Source organism: Drosophila subpulchrella, chromosome 3R (assembly GCF_014743375.2).
Source record: "Drosophila subpulchrella strain 33 F10 #4 breed RU33 chromosome 3R, RU_Dsub_v1.1 Primary Assembly, whole genome shotgun sequence".
NCBI lineage: Eukaryota > Metazoa > Arthropoda > Insecta > Diptera > Drosophilidae > Drosophila > Drosophila subpulchrella.
Window position 1 is genome coordinate 7,630,951 of NC_050609.1, and position 25,733 is coordinate 7,656,683.

At 48.0% G+C, this 25,733-nt stretch overlaps 5 protein-coding genes across 6 annotated transcripts; 3 read left to right on the forward strand and 2 right to left on the reverse strand.

Moving 5' to 3' along the window:
- Positions 1-360: 360 nt before the first annotated feature.
- Positions 361-16,007, forward strand: LOC119548449 (rootletin). Of its 2 annotated transcripts, none has more exons than XM_037855724.1 (10): positions 361-406; positions 7,812-8,300; positions 8,850-10,139; positions 10,733-10,884; positions 10,944-12,320; positions 12,551-12,726; positions 12,785-14,772; positions 14,979-15,410; positions 15,469-15,644; positions 15,704-16,007. In XM_037855724.1, exons 2-10 carry the CDS (start codon positions 7,812-7,814, stop codon positions 15,765-15,767), a joined length of 6,144 nt encoding a protein of 2,047 aa, XP_037711652.1. In that variant the 5' UTR covers positions 361-406; the 3' UTR covers positions 15,768-16,007. The 2 variants fall into 2 exon arrangements, with proteins under 2 accessions (XP_037711652.1, XP_037711644.1); XM_037855716.1 differs by lacking the exon at positions 361-406 and adding an exon at positions 3,806-4,045.
- Positions 813-2,915, reverse strand: LOC119548464. Its single transcript, XM_037855735.1, has one exon. It carries the CDS (start codon positions 2,792-2,794, stop codon positions 1,151-1,153), a length of 1,644 nt encoding a protein of 547 aa, XP_037711663.1. The 5' UTR covers positions 2,795-2,915; the 3' UTR covers positions 813-1,150.
- A 136-nt stretch (positions 16,008-16,143) lies between the features above and the next one.
- On the reverse strand, positions 16,144-18,313 carry LOC119548475 (glutamyl-tRNA(Gln) amidotransferase subunit B, mitochondrial). The gene is made up of 8 exons (XM_037855747.1): positions 18,180-18,313; positions 17,981-18,125; positions 17,810-17,923; positions 17,439-17,754; positions 16,959-17,383; positions 16,762-16,898; positions 16,576-16,699; positions 16,144-16,511 (listed from the first exon to the last, which is right to left on the reverse strand). Exons 1-8 carry the CDS (start codon positions 18,239-18,241, stop codon positions 16,284-16,286), a joined length of 1,551 nt encoding a protein of 516 aa, XP_037711675.1. The 5' UTR covers positions 18,242-18,313; the 3' UTR covers positions 16,144-16,283.
- Positions 18,314-18,363: 50 nt separating this feature from the next.
- LOC119558351 (hamartin) lies at positions 18,364-22,538 on the forward strand. Its single transcript, XM_037871855.1, has 7 exons — positions 18,364-18,470; positions 18,563-18,839; positions 18,911-19,167; positions 19,230-21,528; positions 21,590-21,747; positions 21,829-21,958; positions 22,019-22,538. The coding sequence occupies exons 2-7, from the start codon at positions 18,740-18,742 to the stop codon at positions 22,399-22,401; spliced, it is 3,327 nt and encodes a 1,108-aa protein (XP_037727783.1). The 5' UTR covers positions 18,364-18,470; positions 18,563-18,739; the 3' UTR covers positions 22,402-22,538.
- Positions 22,539-22,849: 311 nt separating this feature from the next.
- LOC119561664 (exocyst complex component 5) lies at positions 22,850-25,589 on the forward strand. The gene is made up of 6 exons (XM_037875208.1): positions 22,850-22,977; positions 23,039-23,943; positions 24,025-24,612; positions 24,676-24,865; positions 24,933-25,250; positions 25,320-25,589. The coding sequence occupies exons 1-6, from the start codon at positions 22,945-22,947 to the stop codon at positions 25,416-25,418; spliced, it is 2,133 nt and encodes a 710-aa protein (XP_037731136.1). The 5' UTR covers positions 22,850-22,944; the 3' UTR covers positions 25,419-25,589.
- Positions 25,590-25,733: the final 144 nt, after the last annotated feature.

The window sequence follows — 25,733 nt, forward strand, 5'->3', positions numbered from 1 at the left end:
AAAGAATGACGCCTTTCTACCCCATAAATTATGCAAATAAATTTCAAACTTCTTCCTTGGCTTGGCGGTGCAGTGTTGTCCACCCTCATAAATGCACTACGTTGGCCCATTGATAAGGATAATGGAAATGGCTCAGTTACCGCCAACCAACCGCAATTAAGCTGACCCAAAGCCGTTGCCTGGCGACCCGAGGCGTCCACAACAACCAGCCAGGTTCGGGACGAGGAAACGTGGCCAAAACCACCACCATCAGCAGTTCAGGCACCACCGACGGACCAAGGACAAACCCTTGCAACCCGTCAGGTCAGTTGAGTTTGTCCATGTAAACAAAGAACAACTGGAAAGTGACTAAACCGAAGAAAATTCAGCCAGATGCAGCTAAAAAATGCTATACTAAATTAAATGGGTAAATTAAATATTACCATAAAGGAAAAACATTATAATGTGTATATATATCTATATATCTACTGTTAAAAAGTATAAAACAATTAGTAGAAAGTGTTTAGAAGTATCAAAGTGATAAAACCATATGTTAAGTATATAAACAATAGAAAAAGGGTTTTAAAATAAAATATAAATTCTTTAACTCAATGGTGATATAAGTCAAAGATATACAAAATCTTAAGACGTACCAGTGATTATCATATTATTATGACAGTTTAAGGAACAAATAAATACGGCTTATAATATCATATCCGAAGATTAAACTGCTACCAATCTATTGCGTTTTTGAAACCGAAAACAAAGAAGTGCGCCGCCAGTGCTGAAAAACAAAACCCGCACAAATACAAAAAATTAAGTCAAATGGGCAATTAAAATATAAATATTATTTATTATACAGTATAGTATGGTATAGTATAGTGCATGTGCATATGGTGTGTGTGTGTGTGTGTGTGTGTGTGCGGTACATGTTTTTTTTAACGTGCCTAATCTTCTTAGATGGATGTTGAACCCCATTGGCGTAAACAAAAAAAAAGAAATAGTATAGAATGCAAAAATATATGCTATATAGATTTCTATATATTCCATTATTGATCAGTCTGTGTAATCTCTCTCGCTGGCGGAACGCCTGATGCTGATGCTGAAAGCTGAAATCTGAGATGCTGATGCTGCGATGCTGATGCAGTGGCTCCAGCTCCAGATCCTCCGTTCAATGAACCGGCACCGTGATGCGGGGCGATAAACTTTTGGTCGTCGTGCTGCGATTCCTACGCTGCAAAAACAGCTTCACATTCTCGAGGGGCAGCTGGAAATGATAGTAGGCGCAATAGGGCAGTGGATCCCAGTAGGCGAAGAGGGCCTCCCTCTTGTCCAGCGCCGTGGTCGAGGTGCTCCTCTCCAGCGCCGACCAGCTCCAGTTGGGCAGCTCGTCCTCCGGCAGCCCGCGCCTGTGGATGCACTTCATCGCCCGGCACAGAAGCTGGGCATGTGACCTATTGTGGCATATATAGGGCAGGGCCACGCCCAGTCGTGTGCCCAGGGGCACGAACTGACCCCCATGGGCTGGGCTCTTGACCAGGCGGAAGCTAATGTGTCCATTGATCGGCCTCTGGAAGCGCACCTTGGCGAAAAAGGAGCGCAACCATAGCTCTATCTGGGCTTCATCATCCCGGGGCACTGGGATCAGGTTCTTGGTGTGATGCTCCACCCGACAACTTACATTGGCCACCACCCGCGAATCCTTGACGGTGGTGCAGGTCACATAGTGATGATAGCCCGGCTGATCCCGCACCACCAACCAGGGTTGTCTCTCGCTGATCTCGTGCTGATTTAGCTTCAGTTCCGCCCTCCTGTTGGGCAATATGTACTTGTGCCGCTCCAGAACTCCCTGCATTCCAGCGGCCATCAGTATGTTGCGATAGCTGCCCACAAAGCCACTCTCGTATATCTGCTGGAGTTGCCTTGGAGCAGTCAGGACCACATGAGCGGGCAGAGCCATCTGTTGCTGTTCGCATCGCTGGAAGAGCTGCAGGCAGTCATCTAGTTGAAGGGTCTCCTGCACGCCCGGAATGAAGCTGGCACAGCCCAGGACCTCAAGATGCGGGCGGGCCAGGGAATCATAGTAAGCCGGACTGGTGGCACAAACGGGTATATACACCGAGGGTCGCTCCTTCTTCACTATGTGACACAGGGCGGCAATGTACTGATCGGGATTGCTGGATGTTGGGCGTGGAACCACATAGAATTTATCCACCGCCGTGGAGAACCTGGCCAGTCCAAACAGTCCCTCGAACTCAAAGACCACCACTCGAGCACCTGATCCATAGAAATTCCTAGCCAAATGGAGCGTTTGTATGGTGCTGCCGCAGCTCAGGAGAATGGTCTTTTGCCGCTGCACTGTACCCAGTTCCTCCTCGCCACTGAGCAACCACTTGACCAGGGCAATGGGCACCCTCAGGAGTTTCCAAAAGATCCAGAGCAAGGCAGACAGCCAAAAGCTGGGTGCCGCTATGGAGAGTGGTATATAGAGCACATATCTCAGGATGGTCAGAACCAGTCTCATCAGCAACTGGGGGCCAAAGAGCAGGACTCGAGTGCCCAAATTGGGTTGTGGAGGCGTCTGTGTCTGGAACTGACTTCTCAGTAGACTGCCATCCGCAGTTCGCTGGCGTCTTAGGGTGACGAAATGTTTATGTGGCGTCTGCGCCTCCTTGTCCTCCTCCTCCTCCGACTGACTGGGATGCTCTGGTATCAGATCCAGCGAATTGATCCGCCGGAACTTGGAGCGCGTGGCCTGACGCAGTTGACGGGCGTGCTCCTGGCGCAACAGCAGATCGTCCAGGGTCTGGGACATCTTCACTCTCTCTCACTCGCGTCGCGAATTCCGTATTTCAATATTATATTATCTCCGTATTCCGTATAATCTTCGATTATCGCTGCCGTGCTGCTGCTGGCAAAATCCGAACTGTGACTAAAGCGCGTTTTAAATAGGAGCTATACTTTAAACCTATGGGATGCAGTCGCGACCAGCGTTGATAACCCACCCCAGACACATGTCCATCGATTGGCATCCGAACTCGAATCCGAGCCTATACCTATGCACTGCTAGAAAACTTCTGCAAACTAATCGCCAAGTGTCTGAATTATGCCTGATATGTGGCCCTATGATTAGTTCTAATAAGTCTTTATCGCACTACTGATAAGTTAATTGCACTACTTTTATTGACACTCGAAATAGACTTGGGCGACAAGTATTTCTTTAAGATCTCATAAATAGCACTATCAGGTTCAGACACTACGAAACCTTAAAGTTTAAAGTACAGCCGTATTTCCAAATAGTGACCTTAAATTCGATGACTTGCATTTTATTCTGGTAGGTCAGTAACTTGTATGTCTGTGCTGGTGGTCTTATCAAAAATACTTTTCTAGTTGCCATGCTAGAGTTTTTGGGCTTGGGAATGTGTCATAAACGAAAAAAAAGTATGAAAAAAATATTAAATAATAAATTAAAAGTTATAGATATTATAGATTTCATTTGAAATTTAAGTGGTTCCTAGAAATGTATTTTAGGAACTTCAAAAAACAATGTACTGAATCTTCAATCTAAATGATTACTTTCGAATATTATTTTTGTTCTATACCATATAGTTCAATGAAATTGATAGGTTTCTAAAGACTTAACGTTATACTATAACGAATCCAGATTAGTTAGGTTCATGAGATTATAAAATATCGCTGATGTAATATGATGATGAAAGTCTCTCAGTGTATGAGTAATTAGCTACCGCCCATATAAACCTATGTGGATGATCAGCCGAACAGTGTGTGTGAACGTGATGATTATTGTCGCCGACTCTGGGGTTGATCCGCTCTCCACCGTTCGTCGGTGATCTTTGACGATAGAGTATAAATCATCGCCAAAGATTGAAGGTTCCATCCAAGTGGCGCCCGTTGCCAAGAGAGAAGGCGGAGAATCGGGGAAATCTTCCGTCGAACCGAAGATCTATATAGTTCGGGAAAGCTCCGATCGCAATGCAATGCAGGTCCCCGGGCAGATCCAGATTTGTGGCCAATGGGACTTTGGCCGGGCACACACACTCGCAAGGTATTCAATCCCATTTCTGCTGATAAGGGGCTCTACCAAGAACCCGATTGGGGCTATGGAGCCCCTGGAAAGAAAAAACGCGACAGGCAAACTTATGCTTGGAAATAATCTCACACCTACACACAGTATAGATCTTATGGCATCGGGCCGAGATTAAGACTGAAAACTGAAAGTGAAGCAAACATACACCTAAATGGCGAATGCATAACCAATCTTCGGACTTTGAGAGTCTACACAGCACACTTAGTTGTCGCGAGTCTGACTTTTATTTCCACATCTGTACACGAGTTTGATGGACATAATAGAAATAATTCAGTGTACCTGGTACTTTGATATCGCCCCAAGGTCGCTACTCAGGTTCAAAACGGTAGCTGATAAGGGTATTTCAATTTAAATATATTTAAATCCAGCGCTCGGATTTTTTTCTGGCATTTTTTCGTAGTCGTTGAGCCATAGAAATAGCCGTCTCACCTATGTACCGACTATTTATTTATATGGCGTTGCTTTGTAGGCTGCATGAGTATGCAGTTCTCTGATATGAACGATGGCGATAACCCAGGAGTCCTCCATCGCAATAGAATTCGCAACCTGTGCCAGGAAACATTTTGACATCGGGGCATTACGTGGCTGTTGATAGTGCAAAAAAGATTTTCACATTTTGAGAAAAAAGGGCGGAGTTAAGATAGAACATTGTAATTAGATGGGACATCATTTTCCTGATCCAATAAAGCGTGGGCTAAAATGTATTCCCATACAACTTTTGTAGAAACATCTGTTAAAAAATTTAAATGGTATTATAAAAAGGTTAAGTAATTATACTTTCCATTATAAGTAAGGCAATTTTGTACAATTTAACATTTGTTAGGATGGAAATTAAGCGATTGCAATCTTGAACGATTAAAAATATACTTTTTTTTTAAAAATTTGATCTTGTGTATTACGATTTGGTTATTTTTGATATTTTATCCTTAGACCTTCGTCTTATTTGGTCTCTTAAAAGTTTAGAATAATATCCGTTTCCAGGGGTTCTATATTCTATTCATAGAAACTCATTTATATTCACCGCAAATAAATCAAGAAAAGGGTTAATCGCATCGACAGAGTCTCCTGTACATTCTCAATTTATTGCCCCGCTAGTTGACTTATTAAAAGCAGTTAGGCATGAAGCATGTGACCAGGAGAAGAGTCACCCACCACCATCCTTGTGGGGTATATGTAGCTAAAGCTATGGCTATACCCCATCGATATCGCCCGATTTGACCGACCGCATTCGGAATATGCTTCGAGACACGATTTGCATTTGTTGCTCGCTCACACGCCAAACATAATTGTGAGCTCCTCCTTCCGTAATCAATTGTGGTTGCCGATGGTAACCAGGAATTTGTTAATTCAATGTTTATTCTGCCCCAGTCCTATGCACCCAGTGGAAGTTGCAGTCCCCAGACGGAATAGACCTTAATGGCGGTTAGTTCGAAAAGGGAATCCTTTCTTCCTCCTTGCGAAAAGTTGGCTGGGCGCTCAGTTGGCTTAGTTCCGCGGGCTCAGACAGTTCGGTTCCTAGGATTCCTGGCCAGTTAGATAGGCCCCCCCCATTCTGATTAACTTTCCCTCCCGAGGAGCGTTAGTTGCGTTAGTACTTCCGCATTCCGCAAATTTGTGTCAATTGCCACCAGGCAGGACACGCTAGGAGGCCTCGAGCTTCAGGATTCCGTGATAACTTGATGAGTATTCAATTGGAGCTCAATCAGTTAACAACGGTGTCTAGTGCGCGGTCTTAATTGGGACGAAAAAATAAAACGAAACAAAGGAAGGTGCCTGAAAACTCAACTAAGTGATTTAAGTGGGATATATATACCAGCTATATATATTGCCAGTGAGAAGTAAGTTGCGAATTTCTGTCAAAATAAAAAGTTTTTGTTAAAAACATATATGAAATTAGAAACATTGCCGACATATTACCCGACAATATGGAACCTAATACATCTATAAATCTAAAATAACGAAAAGTAATTTGGTCTTTTAAAAAACATCTTATAGGATACTTACATCACTTATTGTAGAGATGGTTTTTTTTTCTTACAGTATTCATTTAAAGTTCTTTAAATATGGGAGCTAATAATAAAATATTACTAAGATGCTATGATTTCGTTAGAAACTTAAAATGGTATGATCCTAAGTGAAATAGTGTTGAATAAAAATACATTTTCAATGTGCGTTTTTAGGTATAAATAAGATTTTTTACATTTACTAGAAATATAATTTCTTTGGTACCATTAAAAATCATTTTCTCTTCCTAGCGAATTATCTATAGCTTAGTTTACACGATGATTGATTCTCAATTTTATCTACCTATCTCCCCTACTCTCCTTATAAACAAGAATTACGACCTCCATTTGACGGAGCCCTCGGTGATAGTAAATCAGAATATAAAATAGAAAGTACAAGCGACTAGGAGCAGATGGCATGCCAAACCATAGTCGCACTATCAAGGATATTATTATATTTTTATGGTTTGCATAAACACAAATGGGAATGGGGGCTGGGAGGGATTGGGTGGATGGGGTGGCTAGCATAAGGAGCTCAAAATTAGAAGACGCATTCGTGTCAAAGGAAGTTTCAACAACGGCGGAAATGTTGTTTATTAAAATAAATACGAGGACAAGGAAATTATTATGACTTTGAGGGTGGAGTTGGAAGTCGGGAGTTTGGGATTGTGATTTTAGGAGTTGGAGGAGCATGGGGGTGGTAAACACAAACACTTGCTGTCCTGGTGACAGACTGTGCAATGCGTGTCGACCGGGGCCCAAAAACAATTTCCTCAAGTGGGCCCCCAAAAAATATCATTCGAAAGTATGGACGTTACGAAAAGAATTCCTTCCATTTGGCTGGGATCCTTGGATCCTTGCTGTTGGACGATAATGAACAGGGGGCTCTGAACTTGTTTATTTGCGAGGGAACATCACCTCGGTGCAGCTGTCATGACGACTGACTCCAGGCCCGGAACAAGTTAATAAATCAATTTGGACTAACTTATCGAGTCGCTCTGGAGCGTAGGCGAGGCGCCAAACTTTTGGCCAGAAAGTTTCCGCTTCAAAAAGCCTACACCCCTTTATTTTTGATCAAAAGGGTTCACTGATTTGTAGGGTTGATTTATAGGATAATAGAGAATCGATTGCATATTGCTAAGATCAAGATATAAGGTCATACAATGAAAGTCGTATAAAATGATGGTGTATTTAACTAATGTACTTAAATACTTTTTTTAAAATTATAAACTAAAGGTACAGGGAGGACCATAGTTACTTATATTTTAGTCTAAGACATCTTAAATATTTTTATAATTTTTAAAGGATTTTTTGTATCTTTAAATATGATATATGTATATGTATGTATGTATATCTGAATATAAATAAGCAAATAAGTTGTATTTCCTTTTTCCATTAAATGTGGTAATATTGAAAGGCTATTAGCATATGTTTTAGGTAATCCTTTTCATAAAAAGACACCTTTTAAAAAATATTAAACAAATCTTGGTGTTTTTAAATGTGATAATTTAAATAATAGTGTTAAAATACATTCATACATATATATATATATATATATCTTTTTAAATATACAGTAAATTACCATCTAGGGTATCACTTATACCAAACTTCCAAACTTTTCTGTGATTTCTTGCCGTTGCACGCAATGCCAACCGCAACACAGAAACTTCATCAGAGGAATCGAACCGAACTCACCCCCTTTCACCCAACTTCACCCGCAGATGCAGGCGTATCGCGATAACTTCAAGCAAACGCCCTGCCCATCGGCCGTCGACCTTCAGGCGGCGGGACCAGCCCACCCACCGGCCACCGCCTCTCGGCTGCCTTTTTCGCGCAGCCAGCGTGGGCGTGACCCCTCGGCCAGTGCCGCCTCCGTTTCCGCCTCCGCCGCCGGCGCCCTAACGCCCAGGATGATGAGCCCGGGTCCGCCAGGTGGAGCAGGCGGCGGGGGAGATCCCTCGGCCCTGCTGCGCCAGAACCAGGAGCTGCGCCAACGGCTGGCCGACGAGTCGCATAGCTATCGACGCCGCCTGGACACCTACAAGCAGGCGCAGCACAACCAGGCCAACCTGGTCAGCCGGCTGCAGTCGAAGATCCAGCAGTATCGCCAGCGGTGCAGCGATCTGGAGGACCGCATGCACGAGACCATCAAGCCGACGGTGGGCACGGGACCAAAGTTGACCACGGGTCCGACCACCAGTCAGGTGATGGTGAGTACGTCAAACTTGTTAACGGAGATTTTTCTGGGGAATTTATTTCTTGATTGAAATACGATTTAAACAAAATACACTTTAAAAATTGCTTTTATGCATTTCTTTTTAATTTTGCTTTTAAATGATTGATGTTAAATAAAAATTCATCAAATTATTAGACCTGAATTGTAAAAATGTTCAACAAAATGATCTAGACGTAGACAATTTTTTTTAAAATAAGTAATTTTACTAAATAAATTTCTAAAAAACGGCTCCAATACTTTTCAAAATGTATCAAACCATTTTTATAACTTAAATAAACGTTTTAGTCAATAGGTAGCGGCAACGTTGCGTATGAGTAATACATTTTTCTCAGTTTAATCTATTCCAGCTTTTTCGATTAATCATAATTTGGGGTTCAGAGGCTAATGTGATTGCAATTGTCATTTAAATTGAAATATTTAATGTTGCTACGGGTAAACACTTAAAATCAAATAAAAATCATTTCCAGCGATATTATAGCTCATCCGTAATATAAAGATTTATAATGGCCACCTTGCTTTTTAGTGCTCGACTTCCCTGACCCTGGGCCAGAGCAGTTTGCCCTGCAGCTCCTCGCTGGACTCACCACCGCCCAGCTGCAGTCGCGATTATGTCCACGACGATGTCCTGGTCACCGGCGGAGGCGGCGGAGCAGCTGACCTTTGCCGCAAACTGGAGGAGGAGCACCAGCGATGCGAGCAGATCCTGGCCCAGAACAGTGCCCTTCGCCAGCAGCTGGAGGAGTCGAATCGCACCAACGAGGCGCTGACCAACGACCTGCAGAAGCTGACCAACGACTGGGCCGGCCTGCGAGATGAGCTGCTGATCAAGGAGGACGAGTTCAAGGAGGAGGAGCAGGCCTTCAAGGACTACTACAACAGCGAGCACAACCGCCTGCTGAAGATGTGGCGAGAGGTGGTGGCCGTCAAGCGATCCTTCAAGGAAATGCAAACGGCCATGAAGGCAGAGGTGGCCAAGATGGGTCAGGAGATCAACTGTGTGGGCAAGGACATCAGTGGTTCCAATGCCACGGTGGCCTTTGCCCACCAGCAGGCCAAACGGGCGGCGGATGAGGAACTGAAGCAGTCCCAACGCAGCAATGATGAGCTGCAGAACCAATTGGCTACCCTTAAAGTTCAATATGAGAGTGCCCGCCACGAGATCATGGAGCGAGATCAGCGACTCCTGGAGCTGATGAATCAACTGAAGAAGCTGGAGGATCGCTGTGCCCAAGCGGAATCGCAGGCTGCTCTGGCCAGTCGCTATAGCGACGAGATTGAGAGACTCAATAATTCCATGCGCGAAATTGCGCAGGCCGTTGTTCAAGATGCTGAGATCGCAGATCGCGAGGCAGACGCCGAGGTCACCGGCGGGGTCATGCAGCACATGCACCTGACGCGTGACGCCGCCTCTGTGGCGGGTGGCGGAGCAGGAGGCGGTGGTGCGGGCAGCACCACTGGTGGTGGGAAATCCCCACGCCGGAACTCAACACGCGCCTCCCAAGCCTTCGCCGAGGGCACCATCTCAGCCGTCCAGGCAGCACTCCACAAATACCAACTGGCCCTCCATGACATGCAGGTTAAGTTCCAGAATACCAGCGAAACCCTGCGCACCACCAAGACCCAGTTGGAGACCAGCGAGGGTACCAAACAGCTCCTCACCACCAAGATGCAGCAGCTCACCGAGAAGCTGGACAGCAGCAACTCCAAGCTGTCGGAGCTGCTGCAGGAGAGGGAGAGTCTGCAGCGCGGTCTGGACGATGTCCGCACCCAGAAGCAGCAGTCCGAGATGGGCAGAGCCGATATCAATAGTGCGGTAAGTTGTATACTGTGTGTTTTGGCAGAGCTGCGGCAGAAAAATATGTATCCCATGAGCAGTCCGCGCATCTGTTGCTGTTGACCACTGAAGTAGAAATACTGGGCTATAGAATTGGTTTATAAAAGGGAAAGTCCTTATTAAGTACTTTATAATTAGCATTTTTTAATATAATATAAGTAGTCTTCTTAATTTACGATTAATGATTAGAGCGTCTGGTTTTTCAAAGTGTGGATGTCAAGGCAGATTGGGGGCGGTTCGGTGATAACTCTATTAGTCTCTGTCTGAGTCTGATTACGCAGTAGATTGTATATTAATGATGATCCCAACTCAAATCCGGGGTGAAGAGCCATGTCTGCGATGAGTTACAAATTATGGCGGCGAAGATTGCATTTGCAGCCGGCGTGAGTAGAAATGGCAAGGGGCTAAGTTCATCAGCACCGGGATCTCGTATCTCTAAATGGGTTGGTCGGGATCCAGAATAATACTAGAGGGAATATAGTCTTTTTCATAAAAAAATCGCGTTTAATAGCAGAAATAGGGAATGAAAAATTTGTTAAAAGCTGAAACCACATTATTATACTTTCTTTTAGTTTGAGAACCTGAGCGGTGACTATGAGAAGCTTCAGCTGAACTATGGAAAACTGCAGAAGCGCATCGATTCCATGGAGGAGGACAAAAAGGCCGTTGAGCTGGAAATCCAACGCATTCTAAAGGACAAGAATATCACCGAGTTGAATTTGAGGTAACGCTTCATATAACCCATATAAAATAAATCTAGTAAAACTCTTAACATACGAACAGATCCGAGGAAGACCGCAGTAGTCGGCTGAGGGAGGAGACTATCTCCCTCCGCGAGGAGCTCAACCGGGTGAGCCTGAATCGTGATCTTCTAGAGCAGCAGCGCATTGAGTCGGATAACCTGATCAATCTACTTGAAAAGCAGAAATCCGATCTGGAGTATGACCTGGACAAGCTGCTGTTGGAGAAGTGTGATCTGCAGGAGAAGCACGAGAAGCTATCGAACAACAGTTGCTCCACCAGCGATGAGCTAAAGTCGGTTCAAAATTGCCTCCAGGAGACACAGGAGGAGCGCAAAAAGCTCCGGATCCAGTCCGCCGATCAGTCCAATGAAATTGGTGAGCTCAAGAAGGAACTGGCGGTGTTGGACAAGGCGCGACTCGAACTGGAGACGGACAACCTGTCCGCCGGCGAGAAGCTCAAGTGCCTGCAGTTAGAAAAGGAGAAGATACTGCAGGACTTGGCCTGTGTCACCCGGGATCGTGGTGATATTCACAACCAGCTGACGGCCATGTGTCGAAAGAAGGAGGCTTTGAATGAGGAACTGATGCGGACTCGCCAACGCTTGGAGCAGACCACCGAGACCAATAGTCGCCTGAATAGAAATCTGGAGGAGATGGTGAAAGATGTGGAGGAGAAGCAGGTGGTCATCGATTTGCATGAGAAGGACACCCATCGCTTGAATGAACTCCTGGCAGCCCTGCGCTCCGAAAAGGAGTCCCTGGAATCGGTGCTCTTCGACACGAATACCTCTTTGGAGGCAACCGAAGAGCGACGTAGCCAGTTGGAACGGGATCTGCAGGAGGCTTTGGTAAGGGAAGAGTCCCTAAAGAACCATGTGGCTCGTCTGCAGAAAGATCTGGAGCAATGCCAGCGCAAGGCCCAGGAAACAAAGACGCAGTTGCTCAATGCCGCCCGTGCGGCCGAGAGTGATTTCAACCAGAAGATTGCCAATCTTCAAGCTTGTGCAGAGGATGCGGCCAAACGACATGGCGAGGAAATCCTCCAGTTAAGGAATGCCCTGGAAAAGCGGATGCAACAGGCTCTGCAAGCCCTGCAAACGGCCAAGGATGATGAGATCGAGAAGTTGCAGGAGCGATTGGCCACTCTGCAGGCCCATCTCGAGAGTCTTGTCCAGCAGCACGAGGAGGCACTGATCCGTGCGGAAAGCGAGAAGCAGCAGGCCCTGTTGATTGCCCACCGGGACAAACAGGCGGTGGCCGAGCGGTTGGAGGCCGTGTCCCGGGATCTGAAGACCGAACAGGAGTCCCTCGATCGCAGCAGACGGGAGGCCAATGCTCGGGATGAGAAGCAACGGGCGGCAATCGCTCAGCTCAAGGATGAGATGGTGCACATGCGCACCAAGGAGGAGGAGCATAAGTAAGTGGTATTCTAGTTACTGTTAGCCTTTAAACTGCTCGATGTATAAAACATTTAAAAATTTGGGTTTTTTTGTATTATTGGTTTATCAAACTGAACTTCCCTTTTTCTCTGAAGAATTCGCGTCTTTAACTTTCTACCGTTGGGCATCCAAGCCGCGAATTCTTCAGTAGAAGATGGTCAAACTTAAAACTTGATTCAATTAGTAAATAAATATTTATCTCCCATAGGATTAAGCTGGAGGAGTGCATCCGCAAGCAGGAGTTGCAGTTGAATAGCATTCGTGAGGAGCGTGACACCCTGTGCCGTGTGAGCGAGGAGTTGAAGATGGAGATTCGCCTGAAGGAGGACAAAATGGAGGGCACCAACAACGAGCTGCAGGATGCACTGCGCAAGTCCAAGGAGGGTGAGTACAGAGGCAGAACTAATCTTCACTAGAAAATCTCTAATAATCCCTGCTTCAGGCGAAGGATTCATAGACAGTCTGCGCAAGGAGTTGACCGACTGTCGCCGACAACTGGCGGACAGCAACATCGAGCGCGACAAGTATTCCGGCAGCAACAAGGAGCTGCGCGACCATGTAAAACGCGTGGAGAGCGCTAAGCGGGAACAGGCACGCGCCATCGAGGAGGCACTCCAGAAGATTAGCAACCTAGAGGACACCAAGAACTCGCTAGAGAACGAACGCACTAGGTTAAGTACCATCCTGAAGGAGACGGAGAATCACTTTACGAAAACCACCCAGGATCTGAATGCCACCAAGGCGCAGCTGCAGAAGGCCCAAGTGGAGTTTGCCCAGAAAGACGAGGGGGGCAAGGAGCTGCAGTGCAAGCTGGTGGCCGAAGTGGAGCTTAAGGAGCGGGCTCAGCAGGAGCTCTGCCAGATCAAGAAGCAGTTGTCCGACTTGGAGGCCAATCTATGCGCCACTCGCCAGGAACTGGGCCGGGCTCGGTGTCAGAACAACCAGGAGGAGCACCGCTTCCATGCCAGGGAACAGGAGTTGGCCCAGCGCCTGGAGGAGGGTCGTGGCAGGGAGAAGCGACTGGAGGATCAGAAGCACAACTTGGAGGTCTGCCTGGCTGATGCCACTCAGCAGATTCAGGAGTTAAAGGCCCGTTTGGGCGGAGCCGAAGGTCGTATTCGAGCCCTGGATGAGCAGTTATCCTGCGTGGAGCTACACAAGCGGGACACCGAACAGAAGCTCTCCTCAGTGGTCCACACGCTGCGCAGGATAGCCGGCATCCAAGTGGACGGCAGTGTGAATCTTTCCCATCGATTGCTGAGCCCCTCGAGAAGATTCAGTCCATCGCGCAGTTGCGGGGATTACGACAACAGGAGCACTTCGCAGTGTCCGGATGGACCCATCGATGTGGATCCAGATCTGGTGCGAAAGGGTGTCCGCAATCTGATGCACCAGGTGGCTCAGTTGGAACGCGAGAAGGATGACTACAAGTCTCAGCTGGGAGCGGCTAAGAAGCAACTCCAAGATGCCGCCGATCAGCAACTGAAATGCGATGCCAAGCTCGGTAAGCTTCAGGCCATGCTGCGAAATCTTCAGGAGGAGAAGAGCAACTTAGAAACGGATCGTAAGATGAAGATCTCCGCCATCCATGCGCTGGAGGAGAAGCTCAAGCACCGCAACGATGAGTGTCAGATGCTGAGGGAACGTTTGGCCCAAACGGAGATGCAACTGGCCGCCACATCCGAGGAGAATGGCCAGAACGAGGAACGCCTGGAGAAGAGCCGACAGCAGTGCGCCAAGTTGGACAACGAGAAGCGTCAGCTGCAGGAGGAACTGGCCAAGGTGGAGGGTAGGGCCAGCAAACTGGATCTTCAGCGGGTGGCCATGGAGGGCGATCTCACCCGATTGCAGATGGCCCTGCAGGAGAAGGACTGCAGCATCCGTCAGATGGCCGAACGCCTGGAGAATCAAAATCGCGCCATGACCCAACTGGAGGATCGTTGCACAGCCCTCAAGTCCACCGTGGATCAGCTGAAGGAACGCCTCCAAAAGTCCGCCGTCACCGAAACCCAGCTGAGGGGCGAGCTGAAGACCCTTCAGAAGGAGCTCTCCGAGCAGGGCCACTGCTCTCAGGCCAACGAGGACAAGCTGAAGCTGGTTCAGAAGTCCCTGCAGACCGCCGAGAACGAGAAGCGCATCCTCACCGAGCGCCTGGACAGTGCCCAGACCAATCTCAACGAGCTACGTCGCAGCCAGCAGGCTCAACTGGATGGAAATCAGCGACTGCAAGAGCAGGTCACCGATCTGGAGGTTCAGCGCTCGGCTCTGGAGTCCCAGCTCCGCATAGCCAAGTGGAACCAAGAGAGCGGCGGCGACAAGGGGCTGACCAATGGCAATGGAGGCAGCAATGGCGAGGATGAGCTTAGCAGGCAGCTAAAGTCTTCCCAGCGAGAGAAATCGGAGCTGCGCAGTAAGCTGCAGACCCTGCAGGTGGGTAAAAATAATAGTTAAGAAATTGTACATTCTTAACAAAAAACATCTTATGAGCGTTAAAGCCAACTATTGGTAACAGTGCGTATGAGTGATAAGTTATAAAAGTATATATTAAGTATACGCAGTGTTCCCTGTGTTTGGTCTAATACTTTTTCCATAGTGTATTCTATCTTCTTAATCTACTCTACCTTTTGATTGCTCAGGACAAAGTCAAACAGTTGGAGTGCGAACGGAAAAGCAAGTTCTCAGGCGGAAACGCCTACGATCGGGCCGAAAAGTCCAACTCCTATTACGGTGGAGCTAATGATTCCGGGGAGTTTGATTCCAATCGCTACGATGTGGGCGGAGGTAATGCCGGAACTGGTGGAGGAGGAGGCTCCTTCAACTGCGGATTGGATCACAGTGTGATCGAGCAGGAAACCCGCGATCTGCGACTCAAGGTGCGTCGCCTGGAGACGCTGCTGGCTGAAAAGGAGTCCGAGTTGGCGCGTTGCAAGGCGCGAATGAACGACAGCGCCAAGTGCACTGATGGCTTGGACGGGGATCGCTATCGCAGTGCCCAGATGCACGCCGAGAAGCTGCTCGACGCCAGAGAACAGTCCCACAGGCAGCAGGTTCTGCGCCTGGAGAATCAGGTGGGTTCCCTTACAGTAGTATGATGTAGATCAAGAATAAGTAAATTATATTCCTCAGATATCCATGCTGCGCGAGCAATTGGCTCAGGAGGCCAAGCGGAGACAACAGTATATTCTACGCAGCTCAAAGGCGAATCGGGAAATGCAGCACTTGAGGAGCACCCTTGGAGATTCCTTACGCAATGTGTCCCAGCACCCGGTGGATGCTCATCTCCTGGAAAGCGAGAGCAGGCGGTAAGTCCTATATGCTTTAATATTTTTTAAAAAATTTATTGAATATACCTTTTTTCCAGTCTCGATTCGGCCGTTTCGATGAGCCTGCCTCCCTCGACCTGCCGGGACTATGATCGCGACTAGAGCTATGTGAAGTTAAGATTTGGTTAAACTTTATCCCGCCAAGAAGACGTAACGCTCACTGCCTTATGCATTTATTTAGAAAAGGCTTCCTGGTCTGCTCCAGTCGCATCTGAGTTAATCATCGCGTGCATTTCAACTCGTTTGCCTTAGTACAATTCTAGCTGTTCATTGTCTGCCCTGTTAGACAATCGAATATAGTGCGTTCCATCTAGTCGCATTCGGGCATCCGGTAGCGATGATTCATCTCCACACAAATAACTATGCATTAAAGGGTCACGAGTTCCGATTCTCCCTGAGCGAGGGAGAACACCGAACCATATCTAACACGACAATTTACATCATTTGCATTTACATATTGGCCAGAACACCGAACTAGTCAGCACGAAACAAAGTAACTATATTTAATCCTTAGCATATCTAAACCTATATACAGTGCGGTTCGACGACTGCATGTTTTATAAAATATATATACAAGAGAAACACACTTCTAATGAACACAATTACCAACCAGAGCTCTTACTTCTTGGCGGGTTTAAGCATCTTTTCCAGGCACTGCACTACCAACTTCATGTTAGCCTTCTGGGACGACAACTTGGCCACTTCACCCACGATGGCGAACAGAGCTTTGGCCTTCCCCTTTTGGTATTGCTGCACTGCCTTGCCCTGGTTGGTGATGGCTTGCTGGCAGAGAATCTCTATCTCCTCTGGGCTGCAGATCTGCTGCAAGTTGTGCAGTTCAATGAGCTGGAATGCAAAATGGAAAATTAAGCCAAGTATTCTGAATATTATGTGATTTGAAGTTACTTACCTCACTACTTTTCGCTTCGGGGTTATTGTGGAGCAGCTCAATTAGCTGTCGTGCTGCCTGAAGATTAATCTGCTCGGTGTGTAGGCTTTGTAAAATATCCTTTAAATCATCAGCCCTAATTGAGCTACATTAGAACAGAGAGTGAGTTAAATAATGTCTTAATTATATTGATCCGTGGTATATTACCAATCTTCCACATCCAAGTTTAATTTGTTGCAGTAGGTCAGCAAATCGTTGATAAGAAAATTGTAAATGACTTTCTTCGGCAGTTCATTTAAACTACGGCTAATGCTCGTAAAGTGATCCAGCAGAATTGGTTCGTTCTGGAATGAAATCAGGAAGTGTTTTTAAAAGCTAAATAAAATACTATTATAAATACCTACCACTAAAATGATGGCAGTTTCCGCATTAAGGTTGTACTGCTCCATCAGACGTTGTCTGGTGTCCTCTGGTAATTCGGGAATTTCCTCGCTCAGCGCTGCCACAGACAGCAGGTCCTCTGTTGATTTTGACCCCGGTCTGAGGTTTACATGTAGAGGTGGTAGATTTGGCTCTGGCATGAATCTGTAATCCTGCAGCACCTCCTTGTCACGCATGGCCACTGTTCGTCGGTTTTCTGCATCCCAGTTGCGAGTCTCATTTGTGATCACGCCGCCATTGGCCACAGTCTCCAATTGTCGATTTATTTCATATGTAATTGCCTGTGAAATGCTGCGAACTGAGCCAATGTTTTTGACTTCGGTGCGTACACCTAGGGGATCGCCTTCTTGGTGAATGGATATGTTGGCATCCACACGCAGGGCACCCTCTAAAGGAGAGGGATTTTTAGTTTGTAGTGAAAAGATAACTACAACTTAAATTACCTTCCATTTTACAGCTGCAGGTCTGAAGTCGTCTTAGTATCAGCATTAGTTCCTTGACCAGCGAGGCTGCTTCTTCACCAGTTTCCAGATCGGGAGCAAAAACCAACTCCATCAGGGGCAGGCCAGCACGATTTAGATCTACAAGACTTCTTTTTAGATAATCATCGTGCAGGGATTTTCCACTGTCCTGTTCCAATTGCAGCTGCAGTAGTTTGGCCGTCTTGTAGTAAACTTTTTTGCCAGGTGTTATGACTGGGAAAGTCATTTTGCCATCATTGGCCAGGGCAGCTCGCTGCTGGGTGATCTGGTAGCCATTCTGGGGAGGAATGGTGGTTAACATGGTGTTGGGATGGTTCTGTATGATATCTTACTGGCAAATCAGCGTAGAAGTAATGCTTGCGATCAAACATGGACACCTCATTCACCCGACAGCCCAGAGCCAGTGATGTCTTGATGCCGGATTCCACACATTTTCTGTTGAGCACCTAAAATCGGGCAGTAAAAGTAATTGCCCCATCTTAACAAGAATTATCCATTCTCACCGGCAAAGTGCCTGGAATGGAGGCATCGAAATAGGCCACGGAGGAGTTAAGTGGTGCTCCAAAGGATGTGCCACTGCCGGAGAAAAGCTTGGATGCACTGGCAATCTGTGCGTGCACCTCCAAACCCACAACGCTTTTCCATTTCCTAAGAAACTCTAGTTGTTGAATAAATCATTATAGTATTTTCTAACTTTCTTACCGCTTGGGAACGTTGGCCAACTTGGGCTGCGTGGCGAGTCCTCGTATTATTGTGTAATGCATTGTATTACATTAATTTTTTTATTACTATAACCGGAATCGGAATTGCAAGAAAGTTGCGCCAAAACAGCTGATGTTGTTTTGATTGTGGCCAAGGCTGCCGGACTTTCGGCGACGGCGTTGCCAGACCAAACCATCGATTGGCTGGCGATAACAGCGCAAGAGAAATATCACAAAAAAAATAACCTTTTTCATTTTCAAGACAAACATGTAAAACATGAGTTTAGCAGAGGTAGGGCATTGCAATAGGAACTCAACAAACCGAAACAACAGAGCGGGGAATCGAACGCAGCAGGAATTTAATGCCCATTGCCTGTTCTCCAGTTGACAGCGACCAAGACGAGAAAAAGCACACGCAGCTCTGCAAAAGACAACCACGACGACGAGCGAGTGGAGTAGAAGGAAGGACCAGGAGTGGAGTAGCAGGAGCAGGAGCAGTCAGCCCAGGGCGTGCGGAAAAATCAATCGCAGCGACAGGAAGCCACGGAACCCGCCGCCGCCATGGTGATAGAGATAGAGAAGATCATCGGCGACCTGGAGTCCAACATGACGCTGGAGAACGAGGAGGCCAAGCGCAAGCTGGTGGAGTTGCTAACCCAGAGTGAGTTCTCTAATCCCAGATCCCCTTTCCATAGCCACGGCTTCCATATCCCCCAATATCCAACTCCACAGACAAGGAGCAGTGGGTGGTGCAGTTCATGCTGGACTACTTCTTCAAAACCGGATCTCAGCGCATTCTGGAGGTGCTGGTCAAGGCCCAGGCGCCGCACGATGGCTTCATCTTTGACCGGCTGGACGACTGTCTGAAGCAGTCGCAGCACCGGGTGCAGAGCCTCCAGGTGTTCTGCTTTATAGTGCGCCACCATCCCACCTGGCTGTACAAGATCGAGAAACACCGGCTGATCAAGAGCGTGTTCAAGCTGCTGACGGTGAGTTGGACATGTAAAGTCTCGTCCAGATTAATCATAGCTTCCACTCCCCCCGCTTCCAGCACGAGAAGGAGATTGTGCCGCTGATGAGCGCCTTACTGTGCATAATCACCCTCCTGCCGATCATACCGAATTCCGTGCCCAACTTCCTCAACGATCTGTTCGAGGTTTTCGGGCACTTGGCCTCGTGGAAGCTGCAGAACAGCGCCAAAATGCCGGACGAGAAGCTCGTCCACCTGCAGTTGGGTCTGCAGATGCTGTTCCACCGCCTGTATGGAATGTATCCCTGCAGCTTTATGGCCTATTTGGGGGAGTTCATCAAGCGGGGCAACGGAGGCGGCATCTTCCAGCACACGATCAAGCCGCTATTGGACACTGTGCGACTGCATCCTATGCTGCTAACGGCCACGCCAGAGACGGAGGTGAACAATACCCGTTGGAAGGAGATGGAGCCGCATGACGTGGTCATGGAGTGCGCCAACCTGTCGCTACCCGTGCTTCTGCCCGAGGCGAGCAACGAAGACGGCAGCTATGCGTATCCCATCACCCCGGGATACAGTCGCATGACCTCGAACACCTCGACTACGGACTACAGCTATCAGCTGAGGGAGTTGCAGCATTCGAGGAACGTGTACTCCCGCTTCGATTCGTCCGCCTCGGGTGGAGAGCTGGGTGCCATCTGGAGTCCGCACAATGAGATCGCCACGACCAGTAGCGCCATACCGCTGACGCCCACCACATCGTTTATTTTGCCACTCCAGCCGGCGATGAACTCCCAGCTAATGGTGGGCATGACGGGTTCTTCGCCGCCCGAAGCTGCTGTGGAGGCCACGCCGGAAACAACGCCCCTAAAGGATGTGAGAGAGATAAAGCAGCCAGGTCGTGCGGTAAATTCGCATGCCGTGAGAGCCATCTTCGCCGTGAGCCAGCCTTCTTCACCCATGCGCAAGGACCAGCAGAATCAGTTCAGTTTCCCTGATGTCACTCGCGAGGCGGAGGAAAGCAGTCATTCGTTTCTGGAAGTCAACAGGGTGACCACATACGACCGGCGTCTGCAACAGGTCATGCAGGACAGGCACAACGTGAACGCATCTTTTCCAAGCAGCATGCCGGAAATCAACTCCGAATTGTCACTCGCCGGTGGTTCCGTCTATCCAGCTGTCACTCAGGAGGTCGCTTCCGTTTGCGGCGAGTGCAACGAAACGGACAGGAACCTGTGCAGCGTGGGAGGCCTCCACATGCCCACCAGCCGATCCATGCACCAGCTTGCCAAGAAGCGACGCAATCGTATGGCCAGTTATAGTGGCCATGACAGCTGTGCGGACAGCAGGAGCTCGGCAGCCAAGAAGGCAAACTGGAGCGTGGAGGCGGAGAACCCAATGCGACGGACTAAGTCCTGCTCAGCTTTGGCCGCAATGCGGCAGCAACATATGGAGGAGAACGACGACGAGGCCGATTGTCCGGGCCAAAGGCAGAGATCGGAGAATGGAAATACGCAAAAGACTGGCAGCCGCCTGCAGAGGAGCGGCCGGATCCTGGCCATTTCGGCGCCCAAGGAGCCGGCCAGGAGCTGCGCCCACGCCTCCACCCAGACGGTGGAAGGAGTGGATAGTGCTCCGGCGCAGTACGAGAATTGGCTGATTGAACTTCTGCTGGAGTGCAAGGAGCAGCGGAATAACTACGAAAGGAGCCTACTGTACCCACAGGATTTCCTGGACGAGTACATCAAGCATGCGATCAAGGCCAATGAAACCTTCGACGCCGAGCAGGGTCAACTGATGTGCCTGCAGCTAGGGTACGAAAGCTACCGGCGGTCCATTCACGCGGAGCGCAATCGAAGGCTCATGGGACGAAGCAGGGACAAGCGCAGCCTGGAAATGGAGCGGGATCGGTTGAGGGAGCAGCTAAAGAACTTCGATGCGAAGAACAAGGATCTAGCCAGTAAGATGGATCAGGCCATGCGGTTGGCCAACGAGCGCCAGAACATCCATCAGGAGGAGCTGGGCGAGATGAGGGCAAAGTATCAGCACGAGCTGGAGGAGAAAAAGTGCCTGCGGCAGGCCAATGACGACCTGCAGACGCGCCTCACCAGTGAGGTGGCCCGCCATAAGGAGATGAACTACGAACTGGAATCGCTACGGGGACAGGTCTTCAGTCTGGGCACCGAACTTCAGCACACCCAGCAGCAGGCGGACATGGGGCTGCAGTGCAAGCAGGAGCTGGCGCGCCTGGAGGCCGAGTTCATCATCATGGGTGAGGTTCAAGTGCGGTGTCGCGACCGTCTGGCCGAGATTGATAATTTCAGGGCCCGCGACGAGGAACTGCAGATGCTGCAAGAGAGCAGCCAGCTAGAACTAAAGGGTGCGTATTTGTTTTGTTTACATTTCATATATGTTTAACCATTCGGTATTTATTTATTTAGAACTGAGGCACAGCCTGGACGAGAAGACATCACAGCTGGAGAGCATGAAGCACAAGATCAGTGACCTGCAGGCCCAGCTGGCCAACAGCGAGAAGGCCATGACGGAGCAGAAGCGACTTCTGAGCACGGTCAAAGATGAGTACGAGGAAAAGTTCAAGGTAGGAAATCGATTTGAGCAGAAATTAAATGCAGAACAATACTCAAAACGTATTAACCATATAATATGCCTGGTTTTGCAGTCCGTGAACAAGAAGTATGACGTGCAAAAGAAGATTATCATGCAGATGGAGGAGAAGCTGATGATGATGATGGCGCAGCCGCAGGGAATTGCAGGTCACAACACCTGCTCCCCGGACACGGACAGAACTGGTGAGTGGAGTGCAGCTATGCCCAGCTTGTAAAGCCCTTGCTAATGGTCCCTACCCACAGACATTGCTTCCTCCATTGAGCGCAACTCGCCGCTGTCCACTTCGCTGGCCTCCAGCGAGAGTCTATCGGCCAGCCTGCGCTCCACGGAGCTGAAGAACCTGCACCAGCTGGTGGACACACCCTCGATGCCGGAAGTGCTGAGCAGCCTGGCCGCCACCGCCCAGTTCGAGGACGTGCGTCTGCCGGCCGTGGATCTGGCCTCCTCGGCCAGCACTGCTAGTGCCATCAACATCGTGCCGCACGCCTTGGACCTGCCGTCGACCTCCGGCGGCATCGGTCACACGCTTACCCACCCACATCCGCATCCGCATCTCCACCTGCAGCAACACCAACAGGAGCAACTGCAGCAAGAGCAGCTGACGCAGTTTGTAAAAAAGAACTAGCTTTCCTTCGCTAAACAAATGTCTATTGGGAAAATCCAAACAGAAAATCAACAAAAAAAGTTATTGGTTCTACATATTTTCATATTCAGTTCAAAACTGTAACTAAGGTTTAATAAATCGCTGACTCCACGCAATAATTATAAAGGTTATACAAAATATTAATGTTTGAAATTTTAACTTGTTTAGCACATTGCAATTTGTTGTAAAAAAAATGGTTTTGATACGAGGCAATAATTAAGGCGCGCATTCACATTATAATAAACATTTAATTAAGATCAGCAAGCATAAAAGCAGAGTTTTATTTAACTTGGATTAAAACCCACTTGAGTTATATAACAAGCGCCAAACTTTTGAATTTTTTGGCCAAGAGAGCAAACAAAAACGTAAACAAACCGGTTGGCATTGCCAGCTGAGAGAAATTGAGCAGAGTGGCAACGTCATAAAGAACAGCTGAGCGGAAGCAACAATAATAATACGAAGAAGAAGCAGAAAAGAAACGCCTATAAATCAGATCATACAAAAAAAAAATCAGAAAACTATATAATGCTGTCCCAATACATGGAGGAGTTTGAACAGGTGGGTTCCCCAGTCATTTACCTATCATTTAGGTCTTTAATCTATCAACCACAACCTACAGGAGCCCTTTGAGGTGGGTGAGTTCATAGAACGCCTCACCTGGCGCACCAATAACGAGCTGCAGAACAGCGAGGACTTCCATCCTGTGGCCCTGCATGATACCTTTATCCAGACCATCAAGGACCTGAAGATCCTGCAGGAGAAGCAGCAAAGCAAATGCGAACGGCTCGAAGAGTCGCTGCGGCAGGAGAAGGAGTCGCACGCCAAGAAGATCGCCAAGCTGCAGGAACGCCACCAAACGGCCATCGATGTGTTTGGCCAGCTGGACGAGAAGATCAACTCGGTGGCCGGGAAGATTATGCACCTGGGCGAGCAGCTGGAGAACGTGAACACACCTCGCAGTCGTTCCGTGGAGGCGCAGAAGTTGCTTAACTTTATGTCCGAGTTTTTGGCTGCTGGACCCGTGATTGTCAACGACATTTTCGCGGATGCCACTCGACTAAGTGAAGCCGCCGATGTGATCCAGAAGCTCTATGCCATCTCGCAGGATCTGCCGCCCGGGAACTTTGCCGAGTCCAAGCGGAAAATCGAAAAGAAATACGATGAAGTGGAACGGCGGCTGATCGAAGAGTTTGCCACGGCCCAGAAAAGTGAGGACATTGAGCGCATGAAGACTTTGGCCCAGATCCTGTCCCAGTTCAAGGGCTACACCCAGTGTGTCGACGCTTACATCGAACAGAGCCAGATGCAACCGTACAGCGGAAAGGACATCTTTATAGGCATTGTGCCACTGTGCAAGCACCACAACGAAATCATTCAGAAGGTGTTCGCCAATCCGCAGCAGGTCATGTCCAAGTTCATACTGAACATCTACCAGCTGAAACTGCACCAGTACGCGATGACCAAGCTGGAGGACAAGAAGGATGAGGAGAAATATCTGCGAACCCTGTACGAGTTATACTCACGGTAAGCCACTACAATTTTGTAAATCCATAGATGCAATCATTAAATTTGAGATCTTAATATCTTATCTAACTCAAATTGCAGCACTCTGAAATTGTCGACGGACCTGCAAGTCTACATGTCCACCATAGACGACGACTTGCTGCAGAAGCTGACACAGCAGATTTTTGTGAAGCATCTTGCTGGATACGCCGAAATGGAGACAAAGTGCCTTACAGCAAAATGCTCCACAGAGCTGGAGAAGTTCTACGCCAGCAAGAAGCACCAGAAGACGGCGACCACCAAGGGCTTTCGACGCAATATGGAGGTGCTGATAGCCACGCGGGCCAATATCAATATTGCCGCCATCGAGGACTATGGTGGCGAGACCTTTCTGTCCGAGGAACTGGCCATCAACATGCTGCAGGAGGCAAAGGCCTCGCTCAAACGCTGCCGACTGCTGTCCAACGAGACCGAGCTACCAGGCAATGCCATCAAGCTCAACGACATCCTGCTGCGTTTTCTAATGCACGAGCATGTGGATTACGCACTGGAGTTGGGCCTGCAGGCGGTACCGCTGGCCGAGGGCAGGGTCTTTCCACAACTGTATTTCTTTGATGTGGTGCAGAAGACGAACATCATTGTCCATCTGCTTGATAAGCTGTGCCACACATCTGTCATACCCTGTGTGAGGTAAGTTATGATTTACTGTGTTAAGTTACACAGTACATGGATATATGGAAATTCGTTTTTCAGTAATACGCCCAAATACTCGGACTATGTATTCAAGAAGCGTATTCTGATGGAGACGATTGAGACCAAGCTGGATCAGGGTCTGGATCGCTCCATTAGCGCTGTAATTGGCTGGGTCAAGGTCTACTTGCAGTACGAACAAAAGAAAACCGACTACAAGCCGGAGACTGATGTGGATACCATTTCCTCGGCGGTAAGATATATATTAAGGCGGTAATAGCATTTATAAGCTTAACATATTTGTAACTTCTAATTTCTAGGCCTGCCTGCAAGTCGTGCAGAATCTGCAGCCCGTCATTGTGCAGATTAAGAAATGTGTCGATGGAGAGAATCTGCAGAATGTTCTGACGGAATTCGGAACCCGATTGCATAGGGTGATCTATGATCACCTCCAGACCATGCAGTTCAACACGGCTGGAGCCATGTGCGCCATCTGCGACGTGAACGAGTATCGCAAGTGCATTCGCGATCTGGATAGTCCGCTGGTCACGCAGCTCTTTGACATTCTCCATGCATTGTGCAATCTATTACTTGTTAAGCCACAAAACCTTCAAGAGGTTTGCACAGGTGACACTCTGGTAAGTGTGCGGTGTCTTTGATTTCGGATGTTATTCTTACGTTACCATTTTTTTGCACCCCTACTTCAGAATTACCTAGACAAGTCTGTGGTGCGGCAATTCATTCAGCTGCGCACTGATTTCAGAATCATCAAGAACACCAATTACCTGAAGGGTATTATTGAGTGAGGAGTTCAGCTACCAGAATGAGTCACATTCCGAAAATTTCCACCTTGCGCGGTGCTGTCTGCCGGATTAAATTGATATATTGAAGGGACATTATCTAATAATAATTAAATACGGTTCGCTATGTTCTTTAACTTTCAATTAAAGTCAAGTGGCTGGTTACTTTTATCTACACATCGCCAAAGGCATTTGATTTGTTTTACAGTATTTATAGACGCTACTCACACGCGTGCCCGCCACCCAACCACCCACTCCCAGACCCACACACGCCCCCAGCGACGTCACGAACGTCCCCTTACCAAATCTTCAAAGTGGATC